At 38.1% G+C, this 14,028-nt stretch overlaps 2 protein-coding genes across 5 annotated transcripts; both read right to left on the bottom strand.

Moving 5' to 3' along the window:
• Nucleotides 1–7,813: 7,813 nt before the first annotated feature.
• Nucleotides 7,814–9,469, bottom strand: LOC120067526. The gene is made up of 2 exons (XM_039019077.1): nt 8,732–9,469; nt 7,814–8,218 (listed from the first exon to the last, which is right to left on the bottom strand). Exons 1-2 carry the CDS (start codon nt 9,467–9,469, stop codon nt 7,814–7,816), a joined length of 1,143 nt encoding a protein of 380 aa, XP_038875005.1.
• A 2,026-nt stretch (nt 9,470–11,495) lies between these two features.
• On the bottom strand, nt 11,496–13,266 carry LOC120068017. 4 transcript variants are annotated; one of them, XR_005479072.1, is made up of 3 exons: nt 12,866–13,266; nt 12,702–12,776; nt 11,496–11,651 (listed from the first exon to the last, which is right to left on the bottom strand). XR_005479072.1 is itself a non-coding variant. In XM_039019682.1 (3 exons), exons 1-3 carry the CDS (start codon nt 13,076–13,078, stop codon nt 11,608–11,610), a joined length of 321 nt encoding a protein of 106 aa, XP_038875610.1. In that variant the 5' UTR covers nt 13,079–13,266; the 3' UTR covers nt 11,496–11,607. The 4 variants fall into 4 exon arrangements, 2 of the variants coding, with proteins under 2 accessions (XP_038875610.1, XP_038875611.1); XR_005479071.1 differs by having other exon boundaries at nt 12,731–12,776; XM_039019682.1 differs by having other exon boundaries at nt 12,877–13,266.
• Nucleotides 13,267–14,028: the final 762 nt, after the last annotated feature.

Raw genomic sequence — 14,028 nt, 5'->3', positions numbered from 1 at the left:
GTTCTATTAATTTAAAGAGGAAGTACGGATCAGAAAGCGGAAATTGTAGTCCCGGTGAGGAAGATGGTTGAACTGTTTGCGTGAGAGGTTAAATTCTAATATATTGTTGTGTAAAGATTTTGATAAATTTTAAAGATTTGATTTCCTAATTTAGTATACATATATTTAATTTTTAATTCAGGCTAGGATTAGATTTATTTTCAACTTTATTATTATAGGTTGAATTATTCAACTATCCATTCAATTTAAATTTTAAATTAAATTTTATTATTACTTTTATTTTTCTATTAATTATTTAGGCTTTTGAATTATGTTTCTTTTATTTTATATTTTTTTCATTATTATTATTAAAGCTTTTGAAAAAAAAATTATTGCAATATATGAGAGTTTCATCCATACATGAAAATACTCTTCTATTGCAATATTTGCATTTTTTATATCATAGATTTTCTTTGTTCATCACTTGAATAATAGTTGCCTTGAATGAACAGTATGTATGATTTCTTTTATTTAAATAATTTCCTCCGATGTCATCTTTGGTGCATCTAGAGGTGTTAAAAAAGTCCTGATGACTCGAAAAAAACCCATCAACCCAACTCAATCCATGCAGTTTGGATTGGGTTATCAACTCATTTGAGTTGGGTTGAGTTCAAATAAATGAAGTTTTTTTTGGATTAGGTTGGTTCATGAATTCACCTAAAATGACTCAACTCAACCCGAACTTATTATTAACTTTATAAAGTATATTTTTTACCTATCATACAGTCATATATACATATATTTATTTAAGTTTTATCATTTTTTTAGACAATTTATTTTCTAGCAACTCCTAAAAATAGTTTTTTAGCACATTGGAAAGAAAATATTCATTATATAAATTGAAATTGAGTTGTTAATCTTAATCAAATATATGAAAATAATTAAATCAAATTTTTACATGTTAACATCTTACTTTCTTTTACAAAAAAAATAATAATAATTCAAACCAACCCAACCCAAATGTTTTATGGTTAGATTCATCTTTTAAGAAGAGTTATTTGGGTTGAAGAAATGAACAACCCGAACAATTGAGTTCGATCCAAAAAGTCATTCAGCCCAACCCATCCAAACCTACGAACACTCCTAGATGCATCCATCATTTTTTTTTTTTTTGAGGTATCATTTGCTTGATGTTTTTTTCATTCAATCCGTTCTCGATTTTGGCGAGTAATTGTCCTAAAATTAAATTTAGGACATTTAAAATATGCAATAATGTAATCGATTTTTTTTTTTTTTTTTTTTTACTACCTTTCACTAAGTTCTGTTGTTTCTCGTAATTTGGGTTCAATAGTAACATGGGACTTGGATGTGGAAGAAAGACTTATTTTTCCTAAGATGAATATGCAATAAAGATAAATTTAGTGACTTAATTAATATAACGAATGACATAAACATAAACATAATTTATCAAATAACAAATGACAATAATATGACTAAAAATAAATAATACCTTGATAAAAAGATGTTTCCAAATTTGAAGCAATAATAATTGAAAAATTATCGATATTGTCTTCTATCTCTTATCCTTCATTTTCGCCCGGATCTCCCCAGAATGTCATTTTCATGGTATACATTCTATATTATTTTATAAATATATTAAATATATTAAATTTAGAAGTTAAATTATTATAAAATAAAATATAGAAAGGCTTATAAATTTAAAACAAACCTATTATTCATTAGAATGACTTTTTTTTTTTTTTTTTTCTTTTGTACAATCCTATTTGATTGTTTTTGTTTGATCGATGAAGTAGATGTTTGTGAAACAAGCATAGCGATCATGGCTGTAAGGGACAAAAAAAAATTAGTAATTGAGGAACAATTATTGCATACATATATATTGAAAAAAAATCATTTCTTTAGTGGTTGAAAATTGTTTCAAATTCTAAACTATTGAAATAATATGAATTGATTCATCAGTCTTAGTAATTTTAGTAGCGGAAGATAGTATCAATTCCAACTTTTCATGCACATTGATATATTGGTTCTTTACTGATTTTACCATTTCATTCTTTATTATATAAGTTTTGTCCTTTTCAAGCATATTGGTAATTTGTAGAAATATAAGTTATTTAACCTTTTTATTTAAAACAATTCGAAAAAATCATAGAAAATGCGTTAATTTGATATGAAAATCTTGCAATTTATTACATTATGCAATCATAAGCATGCGAAACTCATAATCCTTAAAAGTTATAAAAATTGCACTCTATGAATGCAGAGAGCTACTTAAAACAAGGCAACGAAGTAAGCTGCCGCCGCATGAACGCATAGAAAAATCATGATACCTGATCTGGAATTGGGGGGCCTATGCAATAAAAGGAGACATGATATTAAATGCAACTGATGAATGGCGGTGGAGGTCAAATAAAAAAGATCAAGTTGGTAGCAGAAGTGAAAGGTTCGTGACAAAACTAATGAACTTTTGACTTGAGGCATGGGGCGCGACAGGACATGGAATTTAATGCATGGTGTTAGCATCATTATTAGTGAGAGATGCAGAAGATTTCTTTTTTATGCCTATAGATAGCCGACATGGTTTCTTGTGAAACCCCGAATTTTATCTAAATTAGGTTAAAGCTTGGTTAATTAAGAAGCTTGTGGGGGAATAAAAGAGGGGGAGAATGCCTTAACTATTGGAAAATGAATCTTAAGGACTAAACGTTAAGTTAGTGAAGTGGAAGTTTTGGGTAATAAAAATTCAACCAAGTGTTGTAACATACAAATACCATGTGTTGATGTATCGTATGCGACCAAGGTCAATTGAAGTTCAAATATGGTGCTTAGCAAGGCCCATGTTGGATGCATGAAAGCCCCATGTGTTGGTAAGAGGTGTGGCTAAGCCAGGCATCATGCATTGGAATGTGATGCTTGGCAAAGCAAAGTGTGAGCGCCAGGTAGCTGTGCGATGGCATGAGGGCACTGGCCAAACGTTGGCATGAGTGGGTTGCTCATGCGGTGGAATGTGCTCAAGCATTAGCGACAACCTAAAACAAAGTGATGAGTTAGGCAGGCGCTAGTGTAGGGGCATGCAGCCAGGCGAGGCGCTGGCAGACGCACACGAGCAGGCCGATTGGCACAAGGAAATGTGCGCAAGGAGTGAGCGCTCGGACGCATGCGTGGAGTCGAGCAAGCAAGGGCACAAGGTGTCGAATGTGGGGGCATTGGGGCATTGCACGAGGAGTGAACGCATGGTCTCACGAGGGGTTGTAAGGATATGAGCGCAAGCGATGAGTGCAAGGCACTGAGTGTACAATGAAGCTATGCGATGGCTAGGTTGTTTTGAGGTTAGGAGAGAACCCATGTGTGCATATAGCAAGAATGACATAGACGTGAAGGTTTCCGATGGATGTGTGGTATGCAATAGCCTAGGGGGAGAAGTTGAACGTATGATTATGCGATGAATGCCATCGTGCACTAAGTAAAAGCCATCGTTCATCAAGTAAAGGCTATCGTGTATCAAGTAAAATCCATCAAAGCACTTGGTTACTCTTTTAAAAATATTGAGAAAATGAGCGACTTGAACGAAATTAAGGGGAGAAGGGGGAAATTCAAGAAGGATAAGATAAAACTAAGTTTTTTTATAAAGCTTGAGAAATCCAAGGTATTGGGTTGTTAATTTGTGCTTTAAGGGACAAAAGGTGGGAGATGCATCAGCTAAGTGTTGGACTAATTGAAATTCGGAGCTGTCATCTGGAAATTGAAGGGTGGAATGGAAAGAGTTGAAGTTCTCGCCCTATAAAAGCGGAAGAAGGGAAATGAGTTGAAACAAACTCAATTGGAGGAATTCCTTGACGGAAAAGTAAGTTAAACCTTTGGAGAGTTAATAAGAAAGAATTTGGGGGAAGAAATTGTGGCAGAACGAGCAAGAAAACAGAGGAAAACACTACTGGCCAGAGGTCACACGAAATTCATGGTGTTGTACAACTTTTGAGTAAATTCGTGGACTTTAAGAGTTATTTCATACTCCAAATTTCAAGTTAAGATACTTATAGGGTTCCTTGGGAATTTTGTGACTTCTAATTTGATTATTTTAAGTTGGAATTAAAAATTAAGTTATGAGATTTCTCGCGGAAAAATAGGTACCCACGGGAAGTTTGGTCGATTTCAGGTATTTTAGGGCAAATCAGACGTTCAAAATCATTAAGTTCGGAGTCTTGTGTAGATTAAGTCGAGTGGGTATGTAATGACCCAACCCCCTAGGACTCAAGTTAGGCCATTACTAAATAAATGCATGCATGGAACTTAAAACGACACCATTTTATGGTGAAATAAATGCTAAATAAATAAGGTAAAATCTTGAAGGAAACACAACCCCAGGTGAATCCCGAAGGAAACACAATCCCTAGTGAATCCCGAAGGAAACAAAATCCCTGGTGAATCCCAAAGGAAACACAACCCCTGGTGAATCCCCTAGGAAACGGAATCTTTGGTGAATCCCGAAGGAAACTCAACATCTAGTAGGCATCTAACTAATCAGTAAGGACACTATCACAGTCTCAACATCACAAGTATCATAACAAGGTTCTATAACATACATATACACCTCGACATCATGGCTCTACAACATGCATATATGCCTCAATATCCTCATATCAAATACAACCTCATTGAATCAAGTATCATCTCATACTAGCATGCAAGTATCTACGTGCACAAATAAATCTTTCAGATCCTTATACAAGAACATATATCGGTCATACTATACTATCCGTCTATCATGCTATCGTTCTATCATAATATTCATCTATCATGCTAGCATATATCTAGTCCCTGGCTCGTGGGCAGTTCCAGTAATAAGATTATTTACCTCAAATCGCAAGTCTAAATATTTCCCTCCAAGCAACTACTCGATAATGAAACTTAAACTAAACCTACAACATAAACCCAACATTTAATTCACACTAAGGCCCAATTCCACCCACCAATTCATACGATCAACCCCAAAAATAATTGACCTAAAGTGTGGCTTGATCAACGGTCACTTCCAGACTTTGGCTCCAAAATCTTCACTAAAATCCACAAAGAAAAACAATCTCTAATTCTAAATAGACAGTAACCTTAAACCTTCAAAATACAATAGTTAAGTCATTACTTAATCCAATCATTAGTGGATGTTCGAAGATCAACTTCAAGGACCACAAATGTTACCAAATTTCTTGTTGGAAACGAACTCGAGCCCGTTGAACAGCACGTTGCGCACTCCAAACTACTCTAATCTTAAATCTAAATTCCAAATTTAATAGGTATCAACCAAAACGGAAATCCAAAATTTAATGGGCAAACCAAAACCTTCAAAACTCAACCGATCTTACCCAGAACTTACCAACACTTGCCAAAAGCCGACGAACGGTCGTGAAGGAAGGCAGTGACTGGCAGAGTTCGATGGCTGGGCTCGGGCGAGGGGCTGGACGAGCGGCGAATGAGGCTGGGTTTCTGGTCCCATAGGTCTGCAGCTAGAGAGAACGTGAAGCGATGGCTAAAACGGTGCGGTTGGAGCGACAGGATCTGGTCGGCCGAAACCCATGAACGATAAGTGACGCAGCTGGAATGTAGATCGACGGCTGGGGCGACTGGCGACAGGCGTTGCTCGGATCGGGGTGACTACTCGTGGGTGCTAGGCTCAACGAAAGACGCGGCAGCTGGGAGGTTCGGCTGCGAGGGGTTAAGGTTTCGGGTAGGGAGGGGCACGAGGAAGAAGAAAGGGAAGAATTTGTTTTATATAATAATAATAATAATAATGAAAACTTAGAAGGAAATATAATAAATTTTTATTTTATTCTTTTCCTTATTCTACTTTATTTTATTAACTTCCTTTCCTTCCCAAAATGAAATTAATTCCTGCCATTAATTTTCAAATTGAATAATTTCAACGTCAATCCATTAATTTCCAAATTGAATAATTTCAACGTCAATAATTAAATTCTCGCAATTACACTCAAGTCCAAAAGTTCCAAAAAATGCCCTCAATTAAAAAATTACTGAAATTACATAAATAATAAAAATTCAGATCCTTCCCTCCTTAAACAACTTTCGTCCTCAAAAGTTCATTCCTGAAAAAGCTCTGGGTACTGGGCCTTCATCTCATCCTCTTGCTCCCAAGTAGCCTCCTTGAACTGGTGATTCTGCCATAGAACTTTCACAAATGCAATCTCTCTGTGGTACAATGTCTTTACCTCTCTGGTGAGAATCTCTACAGGTTTCTCCTCGTAGCTCAAGTTGTCATTGAACTGCAAGGGCTCAAAGTCAACTATATGGGACGGGTCTATCTCATACTTTCTCAGCATCGAACATGAAAAACATTATGAATTGAAGACAGTGCTAGAGGAAATGCCAAATGGTAAGCTACAGCACCAACTCGTTCCAAGACTTCGAAAGGCCTAATGAATCTCAGACTCAACTTCCCTTTCCTGCCAAACCTCATAATACCTTTCATAGGTGCCACTTTTAAGAACACTTTAACACCAGTCTCAAATTCCTGGTCCTTATGTCTCACATCGACATAGCTCTTCTGTCTGTTCTGAGTTATTTGCATACGAGCACTGATCTTTTGTATTGCCTCATTCGTGGTCTGCACTAGTTCAGGTCCTAACAATTTCCTCTCTCCTACCTCATCCCAACACACAGGAGACCTGCAACTCTTTCCATATAGGGCCTCAAATAGTGACATCCCAATAGTGGACTGATAGTTGTTATTATAAGCAAACTCCATTAAATGCAAGTGAGCATCGCAACATCTTGAAAACTCTATGGCACAGGCACGCAACATGTCTTCCAATATATGATTCAATCATTTTGTCTGCCCATCAGTCTGTGGTTGAAAAGCTGTACTGAAATCCAACCGGGTCCCCAAAGTTGTCTGAAAACTTTTCCAGAAGTTAGAAGTGAAACGAGGGTCTCTGTCCGACACAATGGACATAGGCACTCCATGCAATCTCACCACCTTCTTCATGTATATCTGTTCCCACATATTTACTGAAAAGGTGGATTTTCCAGGTATAAAATGTGTTAATTTTGTAACTCTGTCTACCATAACCCAAATTACAGTGAAACCTTTGACTGTCCGTGGAAACCCTACGATGAAGTCCATAGACACATGCTTCCACTTCCATTCTGGCACACTCAATGGCTATAACAAGCATGTTGGTTTCTGCCTCGGGGCTTTCACTTGTTGGTACACCAAGCACTTATTGACAAACTCTGCAATCTTTCTTTTCAAATCATTCCACTAGTTATACCGTTTCAAGTTCTGATACATCTTGGTGCTGCCGAGATGAATCGAAAATAAGGAACTGTGAGCCTCTAACAACAACTCATTTTTAATATCATTATCTGTTGGCACGTACAAACATCCCTGATAGAGGAGACCACCTTCCGCTGATACCGAGAATTTGCCATCCTAGCCTGACTCCGCCCTACGAAGTCTCTCCTCTAGATAAGGGTCACGTCATTGCGCATCAATAATTCTCTGCTTTAGACTCGGTCGCATTGACAACTGCGCTAACTATGTCGTGACCTTCCCCATTGCCACTGCAATTTATGCCTGCTCTAGCTCCTTGCACAAATGAGTCTGTCTAGAAATGAGGGCTATTAAATGAGCCACCTTTCTGCTTAGGGCATCTGCCACTACATTTTCCTTTCCTGGGTGGTACAAAATTTCGCAATCATAATGCTTCACCAGCTCTAACCACCTTCTTTGCCTGATGTTCAACTTCTTCTAAGTGAAAAAGTACTTTAAACTCTTGTGGTCGGTGAATATTTGTATCTTCTCTCCCTATAAATAGTGCCTCCAGATCTTGAGAGCGAAAACCACTGCTGCTAATCCATCTGGTACTATAAAAACTGGGGCTGAAACACCCATCTGCTTAAGATCTTGGAAACTTCTCTCACAAACCTCATTCCAGACAAAAGAGGCTACATTCTGGGTCAACTGATTCAATGGGGCGGCTATGCGAGAGAAGTCCTTTACAAATCGTCTATAGTAGCCTGCTAGCCCCAAAAACTGTGTAACTGCCTCAATCTTTGCTGGATCCATAGAGACACCTTCCTTCGATACTACATGCCCTAGAAAAGACACCTGCCTCAGCCAAAACTCACATTTAGAAAACTTAGCATACAAATTATTGGCCCTCAACGTCTCCAGAACTTTTCGCAAATGCTTCTCATGTTCGGCCTTTGTCTTAAAATAAACCAAGATGTCATCAATAAAAACAATCACAAAGGTGTCAAGGAATTCCTTGAACACCCTATTCATCAAATCTATGAACACTGTTGGGGCATTCGTCAGACCGAATGACATCACTATGAACTCATAATGCCCATATCTCGAACGAAAAGCTGTCTTGGGTATGTCACTATCCTTTATTCTCAGCTGATGGTATCCTGACCAGAGATCAATATTTGAGAACACCGTAGATCCCTGCAACTGGTCGAACGAGTCATCAATCCTGAGGAGGGGATACTTGTTCTTGATGGTCACCTTCCCTGCAACTGGTTGAACAAGTCATCAATCCTGGGGAGGAGATACTTGTTCTTGATGGTCACCTTGTTCAGCTCTTTGTAATCAATCCACAAACGTAATGATCCATCCTTCTTTTTCACAAACAAAATGAGTGCACCCCATGGTGACACACTAGAGCATATGAAACCCTTATCCAACAACTCCTGCAATTGGACCTTAAGTTCCTTTTGCCATTATGTACGGAGCCTTTGGAATAGGGGTTCTTCTTGGCTCCAACTCAATAGCAAAATCTATCTCCCGCTGCAAGGGTAGTCTAGGAAGATCCTTTGGAAAAATGTCTAGAAAAACTTTTATTGTTGGCTCTGAAGTCAAGGTGACTTCAGCCTCTCTAGGGTCGACCACACTGGCCATAAAGCCTTCGGCTCCTTGGTCAAATAGTCTATTGGCCTTTAATGTTAAATTCACTTTGGATAGGACCACGGTCCCAACCCCTTTAAACTTAAAATTGGCTCCTATAAGAGGGTTAAAGATGACCTCCTTACAAGAGAAATCTATGATGGCATGATTAGCAACTAACCAATCCATGCCCAATATCACATCAGAATCACGCATATCTAAAATTATCAAGGTCACATCTAATGCGTGATTTGCTATCTCTACCTGACATGCTTTATCTTTTTTTGTAGCTAACATGATCTCTCCTGATGGAGTGGAAATAGACAGTGCAAAGGGCAAAGGTTCTGACCTTAACATGGCATGCTTTATAAATATGGAGGATATAAATGAGTGCGAAGAGTCAGAGTCAAACAAAACTAAAGCATAGTGCCCCAAAATGGGAAACGTACCTGTCACCATTATGCCTAACTTCTTGGCCTTGTGTCGAGTGGTAAAAAACACACTACCCTGCTGCTGCTGATGACTCGGGCCTCCCTGAAACAAGCTTACGGGTTGGCTTCTAAGTTCAGGCATGTTTCTCCTTGCGCATTTCTTTGACATATGCCCCTTCTGACCATATAAAAAAACAAACCTCAGAGCCAGCTAGGCAACGTCCCCAATGTCGCCTACCACAAGTAGTACAGATCGACCTATCCTTCTTGGCAGTCACAACTTGGGAGCCCTGTTGTCCCTATTGACGTGGAGCATTAACTGTGTTCTGGTTCCTTTTCTGATGCTTAGGAGCCCTTAGCTCAGCCTTCCTTTTCTGACCTGCAGAGGTCCCAATCCTGAGCGACTTCCTGTACTCTTCTCCCACCTGGGAGTCAACATCAATCCTCACGGCAGCCTGCAGTGCCGCAGCATATGTCTTAAGGTCCAAGGCATGTACCATACCTCGCAGTCTACTCCATAGACCTTGGATGAATCTCTCTATGCTTGGTGCTTCGATGGCTACTTGTTCATGAGCAAAGTGGGACAACTTATCAAATTCCTGCTCATATTTCTCCATCGACATAACTCCCTGTTTCAAGTTCAAGAATTCTGCCTGCTTGTTATACTAGGTGTTAGCCGAAATATACTTCTCATAAAAACGCTCCTGGAACTGCTCCCAGGTTGAAAATTCCCCACCAGTATCAATCATTTTCTCTACTAAACGCCACTAGATTTCTGCGTTGCCAGTCAACGTGAATACTGCACATTAGAGCTTATGCTCTTTCGGGCACCTCAAAAAACGGAAAATTATCTTGATAGATGACAACCACATCTCTGATTTAGTTGGGTCCCCCAACGATCCATCAAAGGAGCAAGGGTTAAACTTTCTGAAATCCCTCAAATGCTTAGCCAGTAGAGACAGGCCCTACATGTCTCTATTCTGCGGTCAGGCCTGCTATAACTTCTCAGGTGGCACATGTTCCTCTTGAGCCTGGTTTTGGGCAGTCTGTCCTACGATGACTAGGTTGTTTTGAGGTTAAGAGAGGCCTCATGAGTGCATATAGCAAGAATGACCTAGACGTGAGGGTTGTCGATGGATGTGTGGTATGCAACAACCTAGGTGGAGGAGTTCAGCGTATGATTATGCGATGAATGAAATCGTGCACTAAGTAAAAGCTATCGTCCATCAAGTAAAGGCTATCGTGTATCAAGTAAAGGCCATCAAAGCACTTGGTTACTCTTTTAAAAATCTTAAGAAAATGAGGGATTTGAATAAAGTTTAGGGGATGAAGGGGAAATTCAAGAAGGATAAGATAAAACTAAGTTTTTTATAAAGCTTGAGAAATCCAAGGTATTAGGCTGTTAATTTGTGATTTGAGGGACAAAAGGTGGGAGATGCATCGACTAAGTATTGGACTGATTGAAATTAGGAGTTGTTTTCTGGAAATTGAAGGGTGGAATTGAAAGAGTTGAAGTTCTCGACCTATAAAAGGGGAAGAAGGGAAATGAGTTGAAACAGGCTCAATTGGAGCAATTCCTTGACGGAAAAGTAAGTTAAACCTTTGGGGAGTTAATAAGAAAGAATTTGGGAGAAGAAATTGTGGCAGAACGAGCAAGAAAACAGAGGAAAACACTACTGGCCAGAGGTCACACGGAATTCATGGTGTTGTACAACTTTTGAGTAAATTTGTGGACTTAAAGAGTTATTTGAGACTCCAAATTTCAAGGTAAGATACTTATAGGGTTCCCTGGGAATTTTGTGGCTTCTAATTTGATTATTTTAAGTTAGAATTAAAAAAATTAAGTTATGAGATTTCTCGCCAGAAAATAGGTACCCACGGGAAGTTTGGTCGATTTCAGGCATTTTAGGGCAAATTAGGCGTTCAAAATCATTAAGTTTTGAGTCTTGTGTAGATTAAGTTGAGTGGGTATGTAATAACCTGACCCCCTAGGACTCAAGTTAGGCCATTACTAGATAAATGCATGCATGGAACTTAAAACGACACCCTTTTATGGTGAAATAAATGCTAAATAAATAAGGTAAATTGGAAAGTCATTCATTAAAATCAAATATTAAAAACAAACAATAGTGTACCCATAAATCATAAATGATAATAAATAAGTCTGAAAACAATTCTTAATACTAAGTTTCAAACATCAAAACTGAAAGTTGAAAAAAAAACATTAAAAGAAATCTAAATCTCATGAGCGGAAGCATAAAATTGGTCCCAGTGGCTCGATCACGAATTTTGCTTGTCAATCGTCTGTGCATCTCTATCTTTACCTGAAATAACAACATGAGAAAAGATGAGTATAAAATACTCAGTAAGTAACCCTGCTACTGGGGTCAGGCTAGGCATCTATGTCCTCTAGATGCCTACCTCTAGTCGAACATGTAAACTTCTCTAGTCCTCATAGGATATATACATACATGAAAAATTGATTTCTATCCTATTGTTGTTAAGTATACCCACTACCTCTAGTAAATCCCATAGGACCCATAACCTCTGGTGAATCCCGAAGGAGACACAACCCCTGGTGAATCCCGAAGGAGACACAACCCCTGGTGAATCTTGAAGGAAACACAATCTCTGGTGAATTCCGAAGGAAACACAATCTCTGGTAAATGCCGAAGGAAACACAACATCTAGTGGACATTTAACTAACCAGTAAAGACACTATCACAGTCTTAACATCACAAGTATCACAACATGGTTCTATAACATACATATACACCTCAACATCATGGCTCTACAACATGCATATATGCCTCAATATCCTCATATCAAATATAACTTCATTGAATCAAGTATCATCTCATACTAGCATGCAAGTATCTACGTGCAAAAATAAAGGTTTCAGATCCTCATACAAGAACATATATCGGTCATACTATATTGTCTATCATGCTATTGTTCTGTCATAATATTCATCTATCATGCTAGCATATATCTAGTCCCTGGCCTGTGGGCAGTTCCAGTAGTAAGATTACTTACCTCAAATCGCAAGTCCAAATATTTTCCTCAAGCAACTACTCGATAATGAAACTCAAATTAAACCTATAACATAAACCCAACATTTAATTCACACTAAGGCCCAATTCCACCCATCAATTCATACAATCAACCCCAAAAATAATTTATCTAAAGTGTTGCTTGATCAACGGTCACTTCCAGACTTTGGCTCTAAAATCTCCATTAAAATCCACAAAGAAAAACAACCTCTAATTCTGATGGATAGCAACCTTAAATCTTCGAAATACAATAATTAGGTCATTACTTAATCCAATCATTAGTGGGTGTTCGAAGATCAACTTCAAAGACCCAAATGTTACCAAATTTCTTGTTGGAAACGAACTCGAACCTGCTAGACAGCACGTTGCACACTCCAAACAACTCCAATCTTGGATCTAAATTCCAAATATAATAGGTATCAACCAAAAAGGAAATCCAAAATTTAATGTGCAAACCACAACCTTCAAAACTCAACTGATCTTACCTAGAACTTACCAACAATTGTCGAAATCCGACAAACGACCGCGAAGGAAGGCAGTGACCGGCGGAGTTCGGTGGCTGGGCTCGGGCGGCGGGCTGAACGAGTGGCGAACGAGCCTGGTTTTTGGTCGCGTGGGTCTGCAGCTGGGAGAGAACGTGAAATCGACGGCTGAAGCAGCGCGGCTAGAGCGGCGGGATCTGGTCGACCGTTACCCATGAATAATGAGCGGCGCGGTTGGAGTGCAGATCGATGGCTGGGGCGACTGGCGGCACGCGTTGCTCACGGATCGGGGCAACTGCTCACTAATGTTGGGCTCGACAGAAGACGTGGCAGTTGGGCGGTTTGGCAGCGAGGGGTTGGGGTTTCGGGAAGGGAGGCGCACGAGGAAGAAGAAATTGATGAATTTTTTTTATATAAAATAATAATAATAATAATAATAACAACAACTTAGAAGGAAATAGAATAAATTTTTATTTTATTCTTTTCCTTATTCTACTTTATTTTACTAACTTCCTTTCTCTCCCAAAATGAAATTAATTCCTACCATTAATTTTTAATTGAATAATTTCAACGTCAATCCATTAATTTTCAAATTAAATAATTTCAACGTCAATAATTAAATTCCCGCAATTACACTTAGGTCCAAAAATTCCAAAAATGTCCTCAATTAAAAAATTACTGAAATTACATAAATAACAAAAATTCGAGGTGTTACAGGGTATGACCATAAATGAATAACTTAGCCACTGAAAATAAGAAAAATAAAGCTGGCCGAAATTCTTGATTTTAGGGTGACTAAAGATTGAAGATGAAGTTGACTTTTTGGGTTGACTAATTGACCAAGTTTGACTTTTAATTTTAAGCTTGATTAAGGTGTTTTTAAGCATAATTAGGAATCCAATTGGTATTATTATGATGCTTAAAACCTAAAATTTGAAGAAATTGGAATCTTAAGTTGATTTCAAGATAATTTGAGTGTGAAAGTGTAAAGTAAAACCCTAAAATTGGATGGTATTAGGGTTTGGGAAATATTAAGTCCTTTTAAGCCAAATTAATTGGTTTGTGACTATGCAAAGAATAAATAGGAGAATATTAACTAAATTTCAGGATTTATCAAAAACCTGTAGGACAACAGTTCAAAAGGAAAAAAAATTGATGGTCGCACG

This window comes from Benincasa hispida, chromosome 12, assembly GCF_009727055.1.
Source record: "Benincasa hispida cultivar B227 chromosome 12, ASM972705v1, whole genome shotgun sequence".
Lineage (NCBI taxonomy): Eukaryota > Viridiplantae > Streptophyta > Magnoliopsida > Cucurbitales > Cucurbitaceae > Benincasa > Benincasa hispida.
Note: the sequence above shows the minus strand (reverse complement) of the source record. Positions and strands in the feature narration are given on the sequence as shown.

Coding starts and splice junctions, on each gene's coding strand:
- LOC120068017 (XM_039019682.1), bottom strand. CDS start 13,078: ATGGGTAACGGTCGACCAGATCCCGCCGCTCTAGCCGCGCTGCTTCAG. Junction 12,777..12,876: donor TCGGATTTCGACAATTGTTG/GTAAGTTCTAGG, acceptor TTTGGAATTTAG/ATCCAAGATTGGAGTTGTTT. Junction 11,652..12,701: donor CGTTTCCAACAAGAAATTTG/GTAACATTTGGG, acceptor TTGTTATTTCAG/GTAAAGATAGAGATGCACAG.
- LOC120067526 (XM_039019077.1), bottom strand. CDS start 9,469: ATGCCTGAACTTAGAAGCCAACCCGTAAGCTTGTTTCAGGGAGGCCCG. Junction 8,219..8,731: donor CAAAGGCTCCGTACATAATG/GCAAAAGGAACT, acceptor GTTTATTTTAAG/ACAAAGGCCGAACATGAGAA.